Source organism: Pseudophryne corroboree, chromosome 10, assembly GCF_028390025.1.
Source record: "Pseudophryne corroboree isolate aPseCor3 chromosome 10, aPseCor3.hap2, whole genome shotgun sequence".
NCBI classification, from domain to species: Eukaryota; Metazoa; Chordata; class Amphibia; order Anura; family Myobatrachidae; genus Pseudophryne; species Pseudophryne corroboree.
Genome location: NC_086453.1, coordinates 290,611,101 through 290,631,087, shown reverse-complemented (window position 1 = coordinate 290,631,087; position 19,987 = coordinate 290,611,101). Strand labels below are relative to the sequence as shown.

The 19,987-nt window shown below is 44.0% G+C and overlaps 1 protein-coding gene across 3 annotated transcripts in view; it reads left to right on the top strand.

Annotated features, from left to right (window-relative positions):
- The window catches only part of MEGF6 (multiple EGF like domains 6), a 225,973-nt gene that overhangs the window by 84,340 nt on the left and 121,646 nt on the right, over positions 1-19,987 (top strand). For all 3 annotated transcript variants that reach the window (XM_063943353.1, XM_063943351.1, XM_063943352.1), the window contains exons 11-15: positions 6,993-7,121; positions 7,807-7,935; positions 8,180-8,314; positions 15,613-15,747; positions 18,157-18,282. In XM_063943353.1, the coding sequence (XP_063799423.1) occupies positions 6,993-7,121; positions 7,807-7,935; positions 8,180-8,314; positions 15,613-15,747; positions 18,157-18,282 (654 nt within the window). The remainder of the gene's footprint in view (positions 1-6,992; positions 7,122-7,806; positions 7,936-8,179; positions 8,315-15,612; positions 15,748-18,156; positions 18,283-19,987) is intronic.

Sequence of the window (19,987 nt, the reverse complement as noted above, 5' to 3'; positions counted from 1 at the left end):
CGGACAACAGGTGTCAAGCCATCTGTTGCCTCTGTCAATCTGTAATAAGTAGGGGTAAGGATGTTAACCACCTAGGAACATCCTCCCTTATACGTCACCTGCTGCGCATTCATCAGAAGTCAGTGTCAAGTTGTGAAACTTTGAGTAAGAGCGTAAGCAGTCCACTGACACCTAAATCCCTTCTTCCTCCTGTACCCAAGCTCCTGCAAGCCACACCACCAACTCCCTCAACGTCAACTTCCTCCTCAGTCAGTAACGTCAGTAGTCCTGCAGGCCATGTCACTGTCAAGACTGAGGAGTCCTCTCCTAACCGGGATTCCTCCGTAGGATCCTTGAGTGGTACGCCTGCTGTTGCTGCCGCTGCTGTTATTGCTGCTGGGAGTCGATCGTCATCCCAGAGGGGAAGTCGGAAGACCACTTGTACTACTTCCAGTAAGCAATTGACTGTCCAACAGTCCTTTGTGAGGAAGATGAAATATGACAGCAGTCATCCTTTTACATAGCGGATAACTGAGGCCTTGACAGCTATGTTGGTGTTAGACATGCATCCGGTATCCGCCATTAGTTCAGTGGGACTTAGAGAATTGTTTGAGGTACTGTGTCCCCGGTATCAAATCCCATCTAGGTTCCACTTCTCTAGGCAGGCGATACCGAGAATGTACACAAACGTCAGAAAAAGAGTCACTAGTGTCCTACAAAATGCGGTTGTATCCAGTGTCCACTTAACCACGGACATGTGGACAAGTGGAACAGGACAGACTAAGGACTATATGACTGTGACAGCCCACTGGGTAGATGTATGGCCTCCCGCAGCAACAACAGCAGCGGCACCAGTAGCAGCATCTCGCAAACGCCAACTCGTTCCTATGCAGGCTACGCTGTGTATCACCGCTTTCGTTAAGAGGCACACAGCTGACAACCTCTTACGGAAACTGAGGAACATCATCGCAGAATGGCTTACCCCAATTGGACTCTCCTGGGGATTTGTGATATCGGACAACGCCACCAATATTTTGCGTGTATTACATCTGGACAAATTCCAGCATGTTCCATGTTTTGCACATACAATTAATTTGGTGGTGCAGAATTTTTTGAAAAATGACAGGGGAGTGCAGGAGATGCTGTCGGTGGCCCAAAAAATTGCGGGCCACTTTCGGCATTCTGCCACTGCGTGCCGAAGACTGGAGCACCAGCAAACACTCCTGAACCTGCCCCGCCATCAACTGAAGCAAGAGGTGGTAAAAAGGTGGAATTCAACCCTCTATATGCTTCAGAGGATGGAGGAGCGGCAAAAGGCCATTCAAGCCTATACATCCACCTACGATATAGGCAAAGAAGGGGTAATGCACCTGACTCAAGCGCAGTGGAGAATGATTTCCGTCTTGTGCAAGGTTCTCCAACCCTTCGAACTTGCCACACGTGAAGTCAGTTCAGACACTGCCAGCTTGAGTCAGGTCATTCCCCTCATCTGGCTTTTGCAGAAACAGCTGGATAAATTGAAGGAGGAGCTAAGACGGAGCAATTTCGCAAAGTATGTGGGCCTTGTGGACGGAGCCCTTCATTCACTTTGCCAGGATTCAAGGGTGGTCAATCTGTTGAAATCAGAGCACTACATTTTGGCCACCGTGCTCGATCCTAGGTTTAAAGCCTACGTTGTATCTCTCTTTCCAGAAGACACAAGTGTGCAGAGATGCAAAGATCTGCTGGTTAGTAAATTGTCAACTCAAGCGGAACGTGACCCGTCAACAGCTCCTCCTTCAATTTCTCCCGCCACTGGGGCTGCAAGGAAAAGGATAAGATTTCCTAGCCCACCCGCTGGCGGTGATGCAGGGCAGTCAGGAGCGAAAGCTGACATCTGGTCCGGACTGACGGACCTGCCAACGATTACTGACATGTCTACTGTCACTGCATATGATTCTGTCACCATTGAAAGAATGGTGGAGGATTATACGAGTGACAGCATCCAAGTAGGCATGTCAGACAGTCCATATGTATACTTGCAGGAAAAAGAGGCAATTCGGATGCCCTTGCACAAACTGGCTTTATTTTACCTAAGTTGCCCCCCTTCAGTATGTACTCTGAAGGAGTGTTCAGTGCAGCCGGTAACCTTGTCAGCGATCGGTGTTAGGAGGTTACTTCCACAAAATGTGGAGAAGATGATGTTCATCAAAATGAATTATAAATTCCTCCGGGAAGACCTTTACCAGCAATTGTCTCCGATGAGGATGAGGTGGACATCTTGCCTCTGTTGAGCCAGTTTGTGCAAGGAGAGATTGATTGCTTCTCTTTTGGTGGGGGCCCAAACAAACCAGTCATTTCAGCCACAGTCGTGTGGCAGACCCTGTCGCTGAAATTATTGGTTTGTTAAAGTATGCATGTCCTGTTTATACAACATAAGGGTGGGTGGAAGCGCCCAAGGACAATTCCATCTTGCACCTCTTTTTCTTCTTTGCATCATGTGCTGTTTGGGAACTAGTTTTTTTGTGTGCCATCCTGTCTGTAACTGCAGTGCCACTTCTAGATGGGCCAGTTGTTTGTGCCGCACACTTGTCGCTTAGCTTAGCCATACAGCTACCTCATTGCACCTCTTTTTCTTCTTTGCATCATGTGCTGTTTGGGGACTAGTTTTGAATAGTGCCATCTTGTCTGCAACTGCAGTGCCACTCCTAGATGGGCCAGGTGTTTGTGCCGCACACTGGTGTCGCTTAGCTTAGTCATACAGCCACCTCGGTCCAACTTTTAGGCCTAAAAACAATATTGTGAGGTGTGAGGTGTTCAGAATAGACTGGAAATGAGTGGAAATGAATGTTATTGAGGTTAATAAAACCGTATGAGCTAATTACCCCCAAATTCTGTGATTTTAGCGGCTTTTATGTTTTTTAAAAAAATGATCCAGATCCAAAACCAAAACACGAAAGGGTGGTTTTGGCAAAACCAAGCCAAAACCAAAACACGAAAGTGGAATTAGAACCAAAACCAAAATACAAAACACGAAAAGTGCCAGCCGCACATCTCTACTTTATAGTAGTAAGTTGCTAGTAAATTGCAGTGTATCTACTCCAAATTGACCATCCAACCAACCAACCAACCAACCAACCAACCAACCAACCAACCAACCAACCAACCAACCAACCAACCAACCGTAGAATGAGACCTATTAGAGATATTTGTGTTGCTTTTACATAATGGTATTTTCCATTAAGAAACCTTTAAGGCAAATCACTGCAGGTTCACAGGAGCTTTTTTATGAAGTTTACATGAAAAGGTTTTATTCTGCTTAAAAATAAGTAAGAAAAAAACTAGTAGGTTTAGTGTGGAGGAGGAAGGAAGTATTTGGTGATAATTACGCAGGATTTAAGAAGTACAAATCTCGGACCTGTTGCAAACTAAACTCTCATCAATCATTACTGTATTCCTAAAACATGTGTTTGCTTTGATTGTCCCATATCACATTGCCAAACGCTGTGTATTTTTGTTATAAGCCATTTGCATATTTTAAATAATTGGCAGAATTTGCAACAAATTACAGTAATACGTTTAGCGTGAACATTTTTTGTTGTCTTATAAGCGCTAACACGCTTCCTGCAGAAAATAAAATGTTTCCAAAGAGACAGAGAATGGATTCTTTATAAATGACTTCCAGATGCTCAGATTTTGAATTCCTTACCAGACCCATCCCCCCCAATTCCTTATGGGCTTCCTGTCACTTATTGTACTCCTGTGGAACAGGGTCAGACTGCCCTCTGTCGCTGCCTATACCTGAGCCAGCAGGCAGAGGCCCATAATGAGGCAACCTGAGGATACTGCACATGTTATGGCTGCCCCCCCCCCCCCCCCCCCCTGCAGTGCACATGGTTTTGCCCATTTGCTAACAAATTTACTGCTGTGATCAGTGTCCCGCGGTGGGGGAGGGGCAGTTGGGATGCTCCTGTCATTGCTGCTCTGCTTAGCAGAGCAGCAGTGAATAGACGCTGTGCGCATGCGCACTGCGTCTATTCAGTGAAGAAAGGGAGAGGGGACATGCCAGCAGCTCACGGAGTGCTGGTCATGCCCCCTTTAGTGATGAAAAACGGGGGCGTGACTCGCGATCGTGGTAGTGCCGCGAGCCCAAGCCCCCTTTCGGTTAGGGCACGCCCCCTTTTCGGATGCGCGTGCAGAAGTCCCTCTTTTTGATCCGAGAATGTTGGGAGGTATGCTTTGACAGCAAACTCTTTTGGGGTATTGGGGTATGGAGGGGGAGGCAGCAGAAGAAGAAAATAAAAAGAGTGATATTTATCTCTTATGTAGATTTAGGGTGACATTTACTAAGCAGTGATAAGAGCGGAGAAGTGAGCCAGTGGAGAAGTTCCCTCATCAACCAATCAGCAGCTCTGTATCGTTTGATAGTATGCAAATTATAGATGTTACTTCAGTGCTGATTGGTTTCCATGGGCAACTTCTCCACCGGCTCACTTCTCCACTCTTATCACTGCTTAGTAAATGTCCCCCTCAATGCTTAAAATGGGCAGATGTTTCTGGAATATTTTTTTTTCTCGTTTTGTTTTGAAGGGAAACCAAGTTGTGCACATATGTTTATGGCCGTTTGTATTTCGATTTGCTATAAGGTATGGGCAGTATTTCGGTTGCTGCCATATGCACACTCCTGAGTGCCACCCAAAACATGAAGGAGAATATACTAAGCACCATCCAGTAGCTGATGATGCCCCTTTGGTTCCCACTTTTCTGCAAGGCCAATATATTATGGTACAGGTGACCCACCATTAATGCGGATTCTATTAATCTCTTGTCACCTTTGGCTCTTCTGCCTGAATTCCCTGTGTGACGTTTGTCAGACAATATCTTAATGAGCTAAACCTACTCTCTAGGCGGTAAGGGGGTAGGTGATATGCTGCTATCACTCCTTTCATGATCAGTGCTGTTGCTTGGTCAATGGAGTCTCAGTCTAGCAATTTAGCCTGACTTTTTAATGGAGCCCTCTGGGGAATCACAGGGCAAGGTGCAGGTACCAAAACTACTCCACACTGGTGTGACCAAAAAAACACGATGAACAGCAAACTGTATCATCGTGACCTTGTTTTGCCCTCTTTATTGGAAAAGTGTCTGGAAGCCGGTAGAATTGTCTTCTTACCTGGGAGGACTCTCCAAATTCTGGATTCTCCTGGTTGTTCCTGGAGAGTAGGCAGGGTGTGTACAAAATACTAGAATTAGGGTTGCAGTGACTCACCCATTGCTTCACATAGTGAACGGCAGATGCACCAAGGTCGTTTTTATTTATTTTTTTAATAATATTTTTATGGTACAAGTGTAGGCAGCAGGTCAAATACACATAGGTCGACATGGCATGGCAATACAACAATATAGTCATCCAGGGTCGCAAAGGAAAGAGCATAAAACAGCCGTATTACAACAGTGAGCGAAAGAAAAGTAAAAGACATGGGATGTTAGGGGAATAGCCTCAATAAATTCCGCTATACAATCACATTAAGGAGAGAAAGATATTTAGTCAGATAACCAGTTTAAAATGGAGGTTTACCCCCTCCAGTACAGCCATATTGTACCAAGTGGACAAATGAACAAATTGTCGGAGATGGTCTTTTTCAGCATCTGGAAACGAAATAATATAGGGCAGCCAGATTTCAAAGAATTTAGCCGCACGCGATTCAATATCTAATGAGCATTCAACCTAGTCCATTTGATAAATATACCTCAGCCTGGGGAGCATACATTGTATCGAAATTTTATCAGCATGTATCCATTTTGAAAGTATGGGGTTTTTTTTCTACTGCAGCAATTTTGGCTAGTAAGCAGCGAGTTGCAAACGTCAGTGCCATAGACCAAGGTCATTTTTATATCAATATTTACATTTTTGAAATTTGTTCAAATAACACTTCAGCGCTACATTTAAAAATAATACACTACAGCCGAAAACTAATGTGCTCATTAAAGCCCATGCAGATACTGGTGAATATGGGCCTTATTTACAGACGGTAGCAGATGGTGTTGCTGCTGCATTCTTGTACTCAGCAGGGAATGAAATATGCAAATGTTGCAGCCGCCGTGTTTTGTCGTAAGATGCCCACAGTCTGCATTTCAGATCTCCTGCATGTGTACAAAGACGCTACCATCAGATGCACCTCAATTGATCATCGAACCTGATGGTTGCGTAGAATGGCTGTTGGACCGAAAGCATCGAAATCATTTTGACTGTGTATGGCATCGCAGTCGCAGACAGTGACACGCCTGAAAAGTTGTGATGCGCCTTTGTTACACCATACCACGTTACCGCCCACAAACAGGTTCTGACTGTCCTTGCAAATAAATCCTCTCTGCAACCGCTGTTACAAGAGCATCGCGGTACATACGCAATGTGAATCAGAGGCATATGATGTAGAAAATTCATCTGCAAAAACATCGTTATTGCAGATGTCTCTAAATCAGACCCTATGTTTCCTAGAATGTAAATATGCGTTCATTTAATGCTGGAGATTCCTAGCAATTGTAGGATCCATTGGGAGATACTGGGTAACTGGAAACCTGCTCTAGGTGCGCCACTGTACGATCAGTTAATTGGTTTCTGAATAAATAAGCCCTGGTTTATATGTGTGCCTGTTACACAGAAATTACTGAAGATCTCTAGACTGTTCCTCTCTTACTCCCGCGTGTGCATTCATTTGCAATTTACATTGCTTGCTGTACATAGGGGGACCACCATTCCCCCCTGTTTATAGTCGCCATGCCATGCCTTTCTTCTAGTGTATGGCACTATTTATTTTTAATGAAAGAAACTGTAGAAGTGTCATGTTTTCTGTTTGCAAACTTTGATAAATGAACACTTTCCTTGTACTGACTGTTCTATAAACAAAGAATTAAAGAGAACAGATTACCGAAACAGATTACATGCTGGATGAATTAGACCTATCAACTCTATATCACCGTACAGTGATGATTTATTGACGTTAATCTGTGACTTTATTTTCCCTTTTGGGACGCAGCTTGTCCGGAAGGCACATATGGCCTGAACTGCAGCCTGAAATGTAACTGTAAAAACGGAGGGACGTGTGACCCCATCACTGGCCGGTGCCGCTGCCCCCAAGGAGTGAGTGGGGAGTTCTGCGAGGACGGTAGGTACACCACAGGCAGCATGGGTGCATTGACCAGCGTAACTTGATGTTGCGCACATTTCAGCCTTTACTAATTGCCGCCCAGATATCTCTGTACAACACGGCTCTTTCACATGTTCACAGTGGATCTAAAACTAACAAGTGTTTTTACGTGAAGTTATACTGTGGATTGTAAATAGCTTGGACAAGTACATACTGAGAGCACCCTGTTAGCTTTTGCGGCATGGAGGTACCAAGATTGTAGAAGCTGATAGAAGACAGACAAATACAAGCCCAAGGTGGCCTTCTGCTGTCCATAGTAGGTATTCCCATGTAACCAGGAGAAGCCATGTTAGCTGGTCATCTGACTGGGAACAGAAGATTTATAACATAAAGGCTTGTGTTCTAAAATGTTAATTTAAAGGCACCCGATGACTTCCATTGAGAATGCTGAAGGATCATGGCTGGACAAACCTATGTAGCTCCTCTGTTAATGGCATTTAAAAGCCAACTGAACATTTTCATGTGACTGAGAAACCCATTGAGATAACTAATAATCACCCCTAAGGTTAGGCACCGCTAGTACCAGTCTTTGTCTAGTCATGTACCATGTTCTGCACAGTCCTTTAGTTGTGCGCACTAAGTATATGCCAGTATGAAGACAGTGTATCACTTCACATCTCAGAAGTTATTTCTTTATTTCTAGGTTGCCCAAAAGGATATTTTGGAAAGAACTGTAAAAAGAAGTGTAACTGCGCCAACAAGGGCAGATGCCACAAGATCCATGGAGCCTGTCTGTGTGACGCTGGGCTCTACGGGCGCTACTGCCACTTAGGTGAGAGAGTGTACTGCATGCACGGCTACGCAGGGCATCTCACTGACATTCAGCTCTGGTTCAATAATAATTCATTTTACATGACATGTAAACACTTTGTACATATACAGTATGCGTGTGTGTATTACTGTAGTTCAGCCTGCAGCTTGCCCTGTGCGTGGTGCACTGGTACAGTATATTGCATTTCTCTGTAAATTAATCTGTCAACTAATTCATCCTAAATTGCATCTGTTTTTTTTTTTAGTTTGCCCCAAATGGACGCATGGGCCTGGGTGCTCGAGAGAATGTACCTGTGTGCAGAGCAACACCCTGGAGTGTAGTAAGAAGGATGGAGTGTGTACCTGTAAGCCGGGCTACCATGGAGCATCCTGCCAAACAAGTATGTCTAAGGGGGGTTTTCTATGACCAGAGGCCACAAGATGATGGGGCAGCGGTCAGACATTTTTGCTTAGACATGCAACATTGCCTTGCACTAACTACCCCGTCGAGGACATTTGTTAATCTATTTTGCCGATCATCTCAAGCATTAAAAATCAGAAATAGCACAACACCTGTACCCTGGTGCTTATTAACTCTATTCCTGCAATTCAGTTGTAATGGGAACTCATTTTATAGTGATATCCTCTAGCTGATTATATGTATCAACTGATGTTTTATGGTTTAGGAGTCTATATAACATGAGCTGTGCTGACCTCAGCAGTACAGAGTGTGCAGTGACTGCAGTGCGCTATGTTGGTGCTCCTCTGCAAGCCAAACTGAAGTCTCCACTACTCTGCAAGGTTTTCTTATGGATAAAGTGATAGAGTGTGTGTGTGGTGGGTTGGGGCTGATACGCCGTCGAATACTGACCATGGCATCCTGATGGTTAGAATCCCGTCAGGGGCTGGGTAAGTATGCAACCCTACCCCCCTAACCCTAACCATCCCTTCACGCAGCCTAAACCTACCCCCCCCCCCCCACACACACACACACACACACACACACACACAGATTAACCCTAACCCTCCCTGCTGGTTCCTAAACCTAACCCCCCCTTCCCGCAGCCTGAATCTAACTCCCCCCTCCCCGCAGACTAAAACAACGGCGCCGGCATTAGGTGCAGTGTTGGGATTCCGGCGCCTGTATTTCGACCAGATCTCGTGGGGTTGGTGCACATACACGTGCATATTCACTTTGCTAGTCCTGCTGAATTGTGAGAAGCTGAGATCAGCCCCTTTCCTGGTGGAAAAAACACACCCCAGTAATGGCTTCTCTCAGCTTTACATATAAACCCCTTAGATTCTGGCTTATTACATTTAGAGAGACATTCCTAACCCACGTGTGAGGAGACACAACATGGATGTGCAAGCTAATTATGGTCAGTCCCCGTGATGCTGTCTTTGCAAACCTATTGTGTGTTATCAACACAAACTAATTTGCTATGGTTTATTATTAGTATCTTCACCATCATAATTTACATGTTCCCAGGTTGCACAGTTCTGATCTAGGTTATGTGGGTTAAATAATCTTTTTATATAGGCAGTAATGTGCAACTTGTAATTGTGGATGGTAACCCCTTGTTTTCTGGCTTTCAGAAGCATTAGTTTTGAGCTGATAGACACATGATATGTGTAGCCTAGAGCATCTGTCTCTAACATATTTTCTCTAATAACATCCATTAGGGGGAGATGTATCAAAGCTTGGAGAGATAAAGGGGCAGATGTATCAAAGATTGCAGAGAGATAAAGTACAAATCAATCCGCTCCTGACTGCAATATTACAGACTGTGTTTGAAAATCGACAGGAGCTGATTGGCTGGTACTTTATATCTCTTCACTTTATCTCTCAACAATCTTCGATTCATCTCTCACTTAGGGGGTCATTCCGAGTTGTTCGCTCGGTAATTTTTTTCGCATCGCAGCGATTTTCCGCTTAGTGCACATGCGCAATGTCCGCAGTGCGACTGCGCCAAGTAAATTTGCTATGCAGTTAGTAATTTTACTCACGGCTTTTTCTTCGTTCTGGTGATCGTAGTGTGATTGACAGGAAGTGGGTGTTACTGGGCGGAAACTGTCCGTTTTATGGGTGTGTGCGGAAAAACGCTACCGTTTCTGGGAAAAACGCGGGAGTGGCTGGAGAAACGGAGGAGTGTCTGGGCGAACGCTGGGTGTGTTTATGACGTCAAACCAGGAACGACAAGCACTGAACTGATCGCAGATGCCGAGTAAGGTTGAAGCTACTCAGAAACTGCTAAGAGGTGTGTAATCGCAATTTTGAGAATCTTTCGTTCGCAATTTTAAGATGCTAAGATTCACTCCCAGTAGGCGGCGGCTTAGCGTGTGTAAAGCTGCTAAAAACAGCTTGCGAGCGAACAACTCGGAATGACCCCCTTAGTGTTTTGTGTCCACATGGTCAAACAAATTTAAAAAAAAGAAAAAAAAATTGCATTCACTCTTCCATTCCATTTTGGGCCCGTGGCCCATTTGTATATATGGGCGGGATGTACTAAGCGGAAAATGCGGTAAACCCCCTGTTTACCGCATTTTCCTAATGTACTAACCCACGTCCGGCAGGTCAGCGCCGCGGCGCTGTGTGGGGGATCCGATCGGATCCCTTCCAGCATACCCTGCGGCCGCCCCCGTCACCCCGCGCATGCGCAGACTGACTCCTGGGGCCGAATCCCGGAAGTCAGGCTGCCGCTGTGCATCGCGGAGGACAGCTCTTATCGGCAGAGCTGTCCTCCGCAATGCTGATCGCATATGTTAGTACATATGCGATCAGCATCGTGGCGCAGGGCGGCGATGGGCGGCGATGTACATTAGTACACACCGCCCATATGTGTGTATAAATTTGTATGATTTATTACACCCCTGTAGGTCTGTAGTAATCACGTGGTTCCACTTTCCTCACCCCCTTTTGACTATATATTTCTTAGCCTGTAATAGTAACTTCTTGCTTACTTGCCAGTATGGTAAACAGTGATATCAGCCTTTCCCTATTAACCATGTCCATTACATGCATCAGTTTTTCAATTCTAGAAAAACCAAAATGATCTTTCTGACTTAAAAGGAAATGTCCATTAAATTGTTATACTTAGATTCCTGTAATAAGATGATGTACACGTAATTACTCTTTTCTGTTATGGTTAAAAACCAATTTAATGCTTCAGCCCTAAAGTCAGTTCCACAGCCATTGTGCCTGCATCACAAAACACAAGTGGGTAACATAGAAGTGCTGTACCTTTGTGCATGCATTGTCTATAGTGTACACTCATGGATGTAGTATATAGTGTACTCTCACAGATGTGGTATATAGTGTACACTCACGGATGTGGTATATAGTGTACACTCATGGATGTAGTATATAGTGTACTCTCACAGATGTGGTATATAGTGTACACTCACGGATGTGGTATATAGTGTACACTCATGGATGTAGTATATAGTGTACACTCACAGATGTGGTATATAGTGTACACTCACGGATGTGGTATATAGTGTACTCTCACGGATGTGGTATATAGTGTACACTCACGGATGTGGTATATAGTGTACACTCACAGATGTGGTATATAGTGTACACTCACGGATGTGGTATATATATAATGTACACTCACAGATGTGGTATATAGTGTACACTCACGGATGTGGTATATAGTGTACTCTCACGGATGTGGTATATAGTGTACACTCACGGATGTGGTATATAGTGTACACTCACGGATATGGTATATAGTGTACACTCGCGGATGTGGTATATAGTGTACACTCGCGGATGTGGTATATAGTGTACACTCGCGGATGTGGTTTATAGTGTACACTCGCGGATGTGGTATATAGTGTACACCCGCGGATGTGGTATATAGTGTACACTCGCGGATGTGGTATATAGTGTACACTCGCGGATGTGGTATATGGTGTACACTCGCGGATGTGGTATATGGTGTACACTAACGGATGTGGTATACGGTGTACACTCATGGATGTGGTATACGGTGTACACTCACGGATGTGGTATACGGTGTACACTCACGGATGTGGTATACGGTGTACACTCATGGATGTGGTATACGGTGTACACTCACGGATGTGGTACACGGTGTACACTCACGGATGTGGTACACGGTGTACACTCACGGATAGAGTATATAGTGTACACTCACGGATAGAGTATATAGTGTACACTCACGGATAGAGTATACACTCACAGATGCGGTATATTGTGTACACTCACAGATGTATATAGGCAATGACTCCAGGAATGAGTTGTAACTTTATACCTCAAATGTGACATTTCAGTTCCCTCTGGGTAAATAGATATAACAATAAAGTACTTTTCTCCCCCTTTAATATTTTTTTTTCTTATAGTGCCTAAAAGTAAAAAAAAAAATATCTCTACTAGATGTCCAAAGTACTAGTGTAAAGGTTAGCATTACTGCCTCACAGCACTGAGGTCATGGGTTCAATTCCCACCATGGCCCTAACTGTGTGGAGTTTATAGATTCTCCCCGTACCTGCGTGAGTTTCCTCTGGATACTCTGGTTTCCTCCCACAATCCAAAAATAAACTGGTAGAATAATTGTCTTCCAACAAAAATGAACCCTAGTGTGTGCATATAAACATATATAGGTCAGACTATATGGGTCTAGTGCTTCTTATCGGCCGTCATTCTATGTTTCAAATTGTAACTCTATGGGGTATATGCAATTGACGGCGAATCGCGGCAATTTTTCGCCAGTTTTTTAATTCGACACAATTCGACCGTTGAATTCCGGCAGGTGGGTGCCGTAATTCAACATATTCAATAAAAAACGTATTCGACAGTCCCGCTGTCGAAAAACGTCCGATTTGACAGATTTTGATTAGATTTTTAAAAATGTTTAAAAACGGGTAAAAACTGTAAAAAAACAGAAAAAAAAAATGCGTGGGGTCCCCCCTCCTAAGCATAACCAGCCTCGGGCTCTTCGAGCCGGTCCTGGTTCTAAAAATCCAGGGGAAAAACTGACATGGGATCCCCCGTATTTTTAAAACCAGCACCGGGCTCTGCGCCTGGTGCTGGTGCAAAAAATACGGGGGACAAAAAGCGAAGGGGTCCCCCGTATTTTTAACACCAGCATCGGGCTCCACTAGCTGGGTAGATAATGCCACAGCCGGGGGTCACTTTTATACAGTGCCCTGCGGCCGTGGCATTAAATACGCAACTAGTCACCCCTGGCCGGGGTACCCTGGAGGAGTGGGGACCCCTTCAATCAAGGGTCCCCCCCCTCCAGCCACCCAAGGGCCAGGGGTGAAGCCCGAGGCTGTCCCCACCCATCCAAGGGCTGCGGATGGGGGGCTGATAGCCTTTGGAAAAATGAAAGAATATTGTTTTTTCCCAGTAGTACTACAAGTCCCAGCAAGCCTCCCCCGCAAGCTGGTACTTGGAGAACCACAAGTACCAGCTTGCGGGAGAAAAACGGGCCCGCTGGTACCTGTAGTTCTACTGGAAAAAAAATACCCAAATAAAAACAGGACACAGACACCGTGAAAGTAAAACTTTATTTAACACCTGCCGACACACACTTACTTACCTATGTTGACCCGCCGACTGGCACGTCTCCAATGTCGCCGACGATCCTGGGTCCTTGTGAATAAAATTATACTCACCTGATCCAGTGTCCAGATTATAATCCACGTACTTGGCAAAAAAAAAAACGAACACCCGGACCAGGCGGACTGAAAGGGGTCCCATGTTTAGACATGGGACCCCTTTCCCCGAATGCAGAGACCCCCCGAGTCTCTTCAGACAATCAGGAAGCGCCACTTCGTGGCACTCACCTGATTGGCTCTGCGCTTCTAAGCTCAGACGCGCATTGCACAGCCCCCTCCATTACTTTCAATGGTGGGAACTTTGCGGTCAGCGGTGAGGTCACCCGCGGTCAGCCGCTGACCGCGGGTAACCCCACAGCTGACCGCAAAGTTCCCACCATTGAAACTAATGGAGGGAGCTGTGCGATGCGCTGTCTGCCAGCTCAGACGCGCATACAGCCAATCAGGAGAGTGCCACGAAGTGGCGCTTCCTGATTGGCTGAAGGGACCTTTCTGTGACAGGAGTCACGGGGGGTCTCTGCATTCGGGGAAAGGGGTCCCATGTGTAAACATGGGACCCCTTTCAGTCCGCCTGGTCCGGGTGTTCGTTTTTTTTTTTTTTTTGCCAAGTACGTGGATTATAATAAAAGACCACAGGACACTGGATCAGGTGAGTATAATTTTATTTTCAGGTACACCGTGGATTCTACTTGGACAAGTGGACAGAGGTCGGCGTGTGAACATAGGTAAGTATGTGTGTGTCGACATGTGTGAAATAAAGTTTTACTCTCACGGTGTGCGTGTCCTGTTTTTATTTGGGTATTTTTTTCCCAGTAGAACTACAGGTACCAGCGGGCCCGTTTTTCTCCCGCATGCTGGTACTTGTGGTTCTCCAAGTACCAGCTTGCGGGGGAGGCTTGCTGGGACTTGTAGTACTACTGAAAAAAAACAATATTCTTTCATTTTTCCAAAGGCTATCAGCCCCCCATCCGCAGCCCTTGGATGGGGGGGACAGCCTCGGGCTTCACCCCTGGCCCTTGGGTGGCTGGAGGGGGGGACCCCTTGATTGAAGGGGTCCCCACTCCTCCAGGGTACCCCGGCCAGGGGTGACTAGTTGCGTATTTAATGCCACGGCTGCAGGGCGCTGTATAAAAGTGACCCCCGGCTGTGGCATTATCTACCCAGCTAGTGGAGCCCGATGCTGGTGTTAAAAATACGGGGGACCCCTACGCTTTTTGTCCCCCGTATTTTTTGCACCAGCACCAGGCGCAGAGCCCGGTGCTGGTTTTAAAAATACGGGGGATCCCATGTCAGTTTCCCCCCCCCGGATTTTTAGAACCAGGACTGGCTCGAAGAGCCCGAGGCTGGTTATGCTTGGGAGGGGGGACCCCACGCATTTTTCCCCCCCGATTTTTACCATTCCATTAAAAAAAAAAAATAATAATAATAATATTTTAAAAATATATAAATAATACTTGTGCCTCCAAAATAGACAAACCCAGTACCTAATCCCTTCTAATATAAATAGATATGCTATTACCAATTAAATAAACACACAAAAAAACATGTTTTTAAATTTTTTTATTAGATTCCGCCAGCAAAGTGTGGCGGATTGAAAATTACGAATTTACTGTCTAAAAGCACTGTTGTCGAATTTACAATCTTCAATTGAATATACTTTTGTGGAATTGCCGCATTTGCAGAAATGTCGAATTTGACAAATGTCGAATTTCAAAAAGTCGAATTTGGAAAGTCCGTTTTTTGGGCGAAAAGTACTGAATTGCATTGTCGAAAAAAATTTTGGGGCGAAAATGTCCCGTTTTTCGACATTTTCGGGAATTCGACCGCAATTGCATATACCCCTATATAACCAGAAAAAAACTATTCTCTATGAACATAGGATGGCATAGGCTTTAGTATGTAAGTGTGCATACATGTCACTAGATTACAGCATTTGAACACTAGTGGGTAGCTGACATAAAGGATAATGATATTTGCAGAAAGCTGTTACATTGTTTCAGCAATATAACTAATAAATACAAATAGTAATAGCAATTCACCTGTGTAGATTTGTACAGAGGAACAGTAGTGTTGGGGAATATGTTACTTAACTGTTTCTTTGTTTTACTAGAATGCGATGCTGGATTTTATGGCATTGGCTGCAGGAGTAAATGTAACTGCCAACATAGTGTATCCTGTGACCCCACCAATGGGAAATGTCTGACACAGTGTCCAGAAGGCTACCAGGGGGAAGACTGTGAACAAGGTAACATTTCTCACCCATCACATGAACAGGGAAATGGACACACCTGGAAGGGAAATGGGTTGCATGAATCATAGTGACATTGAGATAGTGACATTCAGATGACAGCCTATGTGACTTATTCTATTGCAGTGACGCTGATAAGTATTGGCTACTGTACGTGTATATGTAGATAATAATTCCATCATCTGCTCTTCCATCACACAGTTAGCAAGGCTGGGAAAATAAGTTTACCAAGTTCAGCCTATTCTTATAAATAGACGCCGCATTGATTTAGAGGAAGGTAGAAGAGAATGACCCTAATGATTCCTGCTTATCAGTCCCGATGGCAAAACTTCTTTCCCCCAGTCCAGATATAGTGGATATTCTCTTGTCATCTGCACTGTCCTAGAACTGATCTTTGTATTGACACCAGATATATATATATTATATACTAATGAAGTCCCAATTAAGGCACCATTTATTCAGTGTAAACAAGTTCCGTTTGTGTAGGCCTTCTTTACAATGGGTCCTAAAATAATACGGTTGTCTGCTTAAGAGCCTCCTCAAAATTTGCTATGTCAATTTTAATTTGTGCCCGAACCTGTGTTTCATATTCAATATGTGCCAAGTGGTTATTTTTTCTATAAAGAACTTTTTATTGTAGTCTTTATTAAGCATCATCTATAATAAGTTACATCTGCAGTCTGTAAAAAGGTACTATGTGGAGGGGCTGTTTCTTAATATTTATAAAATAATGCCCAGAAAGTTACATTTATCATAGTGTCTATTTGGAATGCCTTTTCAGGGCAATTTATCATACCTCAGCTCACAGGACATGGGCTCAGACAGGAGGCCAGCCTAGTAAAGTCTTAAGCGATCACTAAACTTATGGGGTTGAATCTGGCAGAGCTTAATGCGCATTCACGAATGGTAGTTACCAGAGAGGGATCTGAAGGATCCCTCTCTATATATAAAAAATAAATAAATTGTGTAAACGTAGCTGATAGGTTACAAAGGTTAGAAGGAATTTTCGGGGGATTCCTTTCAGCACATTTTTGGCCTAGATCCCTAAATAGTGAAAGGGGGAACATGGCACAAAAACTCTAAATATAATCTAAAAGTGCCTCATGTCCGCCATATACTTCAACCAGTTGCCTGGCATCTGGGCCGTGTCAGAGATGTTTGCGTTGGCTGCTGGAAGGTGATCTTCCAGGAGTCCACCTGGCCAGCTCTTTGGTTGCCACAGCAATCGCCCCCCCCCCCCCCCCCCCCCCCAGGGCCAGTGTATAGAAGAACAATCCTAAAAGGATTGCCCACGTGTGTCTTCCTGCAGCCCGGGTTTAGGGGGATCAGAGAATCCGAAAAGCTGTGGCATCCCTCATCTTCCCTGGCAACAGGCACTGCCAAGGGGCAAAGATCAAATAATGCGAAGACCTATTTAACCCTTATTTAGTATAATTTTATTAACACATTTGTATATTTGTTCATAAAAGCATACTGAATTGGGTTTAAATAGCTATTTTGTAGACCTTTTTTTTTTAAATATACTGTATTAGCTAGCTAAGTGGTTAATATATCTAACTTTTATATATCGTGCTAAAGAAATCAGCGCTGGGATTAGTGCGCTCTACTGGATCAGACACTGATGTTATCATATAAAGATTTCAAATAAATAATAGAACAACTGGAATAGCAGCCCAAATGTGGATACAGGGCCTGGTGAATAGTAGCGGCACCCTTGGCAGCCGCTGTTTAATACAGATCAGTGGAATAGACCTTACAATTGTAATTAGAAAGATAAACAAGTTTACTACTGACGTTAAGCAAATAATTTTTTTATAGCAGTCAGGCAATATTGATTTTATGTATGTCCCACTTTGCTGCGTAGTGCCATTTTAATTAAAATGCTTTATCCGTTTTGTTTACAGAGACCCAGCAGCAAATCTAGACTCAAACTTTTTTTTTTTTAAATTACTTAGTTGAGAAAGTATCTAATGAAGTCTTTAGGGGCTAATTGTATAAGCTCTGAGGTGAGGAATTCTCTTACCGATGAGGTGTTTCATCTAGGTCTACCATTTCTGTAATCTGTTATGTATCCCACTCCTGAATCAATTCAATTATAAATCGCCACAGGACACACTTGATTGTATTTGGAGAAATATGGTGAGGTCATTGGTTAATGCCTAGTTGCTTATTTGTTTCAGAATACAATCTTTTTTTTCTGGTGCAAGATGTAAGTTAAAGCGCACCCAGCAATTACGCAAGGGGGGAGTGGGGGTCCGTCCACCCAAACACCGCAGTCTGTTGTTACACTAGGAACTGGTGATATCACTGAGGCAAGAGGCGATAATTGTTGCCCTATTTCCGATGCTGTGTTTGCTGTTTCTGTGTTAATATGCATTGTTGTGTGTTTTTTTGTAACGCGCGCAGCATGCCCGGCAGGAAAATATGGCAGGAACTGCTTAGGCTTGTGTTCGTGCGGCGGAGCACCCTGTAACCACATTAATGGGACCTGCATTTGTCCAGCCGGCAAGACAGGATCAGACTGCACAAAAGGTGAGGGGGTGAAAAAAAACATAATAAGTAGACTTCATTTAAAAAATAAAAAATAAAGTACTTACATAGAAACATAGAATTTGACGGCAGATAAGAACCACTTGGCCCATCTAGTCTGCCCCCTTTTTTTTATCCTTTAGGCAATCTCAACCCTTTTTGAACCTTAATTCTTTGTAAGGATATTCATATGCCTATCCCAAGCATGTTTAAATTGCTCTACAGTCTTAGCCTCTACCACCTCTGATGGGAGGCTATTCCACTTATCCACTACCCTTTCTGTGAAGTAATTTTTCCTTAAATTTCCCCTGACAACCCCCCCCCAGTCTCAGTGTATGTCCTCGAGTTCTAATACAGGTTGAGTATCCCTTATCCAAAATGCTTGGGACCAGAGGTATTTTGGATATGGGATTTTTCCGTATTTTGGAATAATTGCATACCATAATGAGATATCATGGTGATGGGAACTAAATCTAAGCACAGAATGCATTTATGTTACATATACACCTTATATACACAGCCTGAAGGTAATTTTAGCCAATATTTTTTATAACTTTGTGCATTAAACAAAGTGTGTCTACATTCACACAATTCATTTATGTTTCATATACACCTTATACACACAGCCTAAAGGTCATTTAATACAATATTTTTAATAACTTTGTGTATTAAACAAAGTTTGTGTACATTGAGCCATCAAAAAACAAAGGTTTAACTATCTTACTCTCAGTCAAAAAAGTCCGTATTTCGGAATATTCCGTATTTCGGAATATTTGGATATGGGATACTCAACCTGTACTTCTCTTCCTTTGAAGAATGTTTCCCTCATGAACTTTAAGACCCTTGATATATTTGAAAGTTTCTATCATGTCCCCCCTTTCCCTTCTCTCCTCCATACTATACATGTTAAGATCTTTTAGCTTTTCCGGGTACGGTTTGTGATGTAGGCCATGCACCATTTTAGTTGCCCTTCTTTGTACACTCTCTAATGTATTTATATCCTTCTGGAGATATGTTCTCCAGAACTGGACACAGTATTCCAGATGAGGCCGCACCAATGACCTATACAGTGGCATTATTACTTCTCTTTTCCTGCTACCGATTCCTCTCCCTATGCAACCAAACATCTGACTTGCCTTTCTCATTGCTTTGTTGCATTGCTTTCCTGCCTTCAAGTCACTTGAAATAGTAACTCCTAAATCCCTTCCCTCCTCAGCAGTTTCCATTATAGTACCCTTGATACTATATTTAGCCTTTGGGTTTTTGAGACCCAAGTGCATGATTTTGCATTTTTTAGCATTAAACTGTAGTTGCCACATTCTTGACCATTTCTCAAGCCTACCTAGGTCATCAGTCATTTGTTTTACCCCTCCCGGTGTGTCTACCCTGTTGCATATCTTTGTATCATCTTAGGGCCTGATTGAGAGTTGTACGCTATGACGCTATTTGAGCGATTATCTGCAGACTGCGCATGCACTGCGATCGCACTACACATGTGTACAGGTGCCTTTGCGAGTTTGCTTGCAGTGAGGATTTCATTGCAGGGTGATTGACAGGAACTGACCGTTTGGGGGAGTAAATGAGGAGTGACTGCAAAGACGTACTGTAGGTGTGTCATGGCCATTTTAGGGTGTGTATATGCTGTCAGCTGCAGTCATGTATGCAGAGAAACATGGCACCTGTGTTGCTACTGCCGCGGACAGTCTGC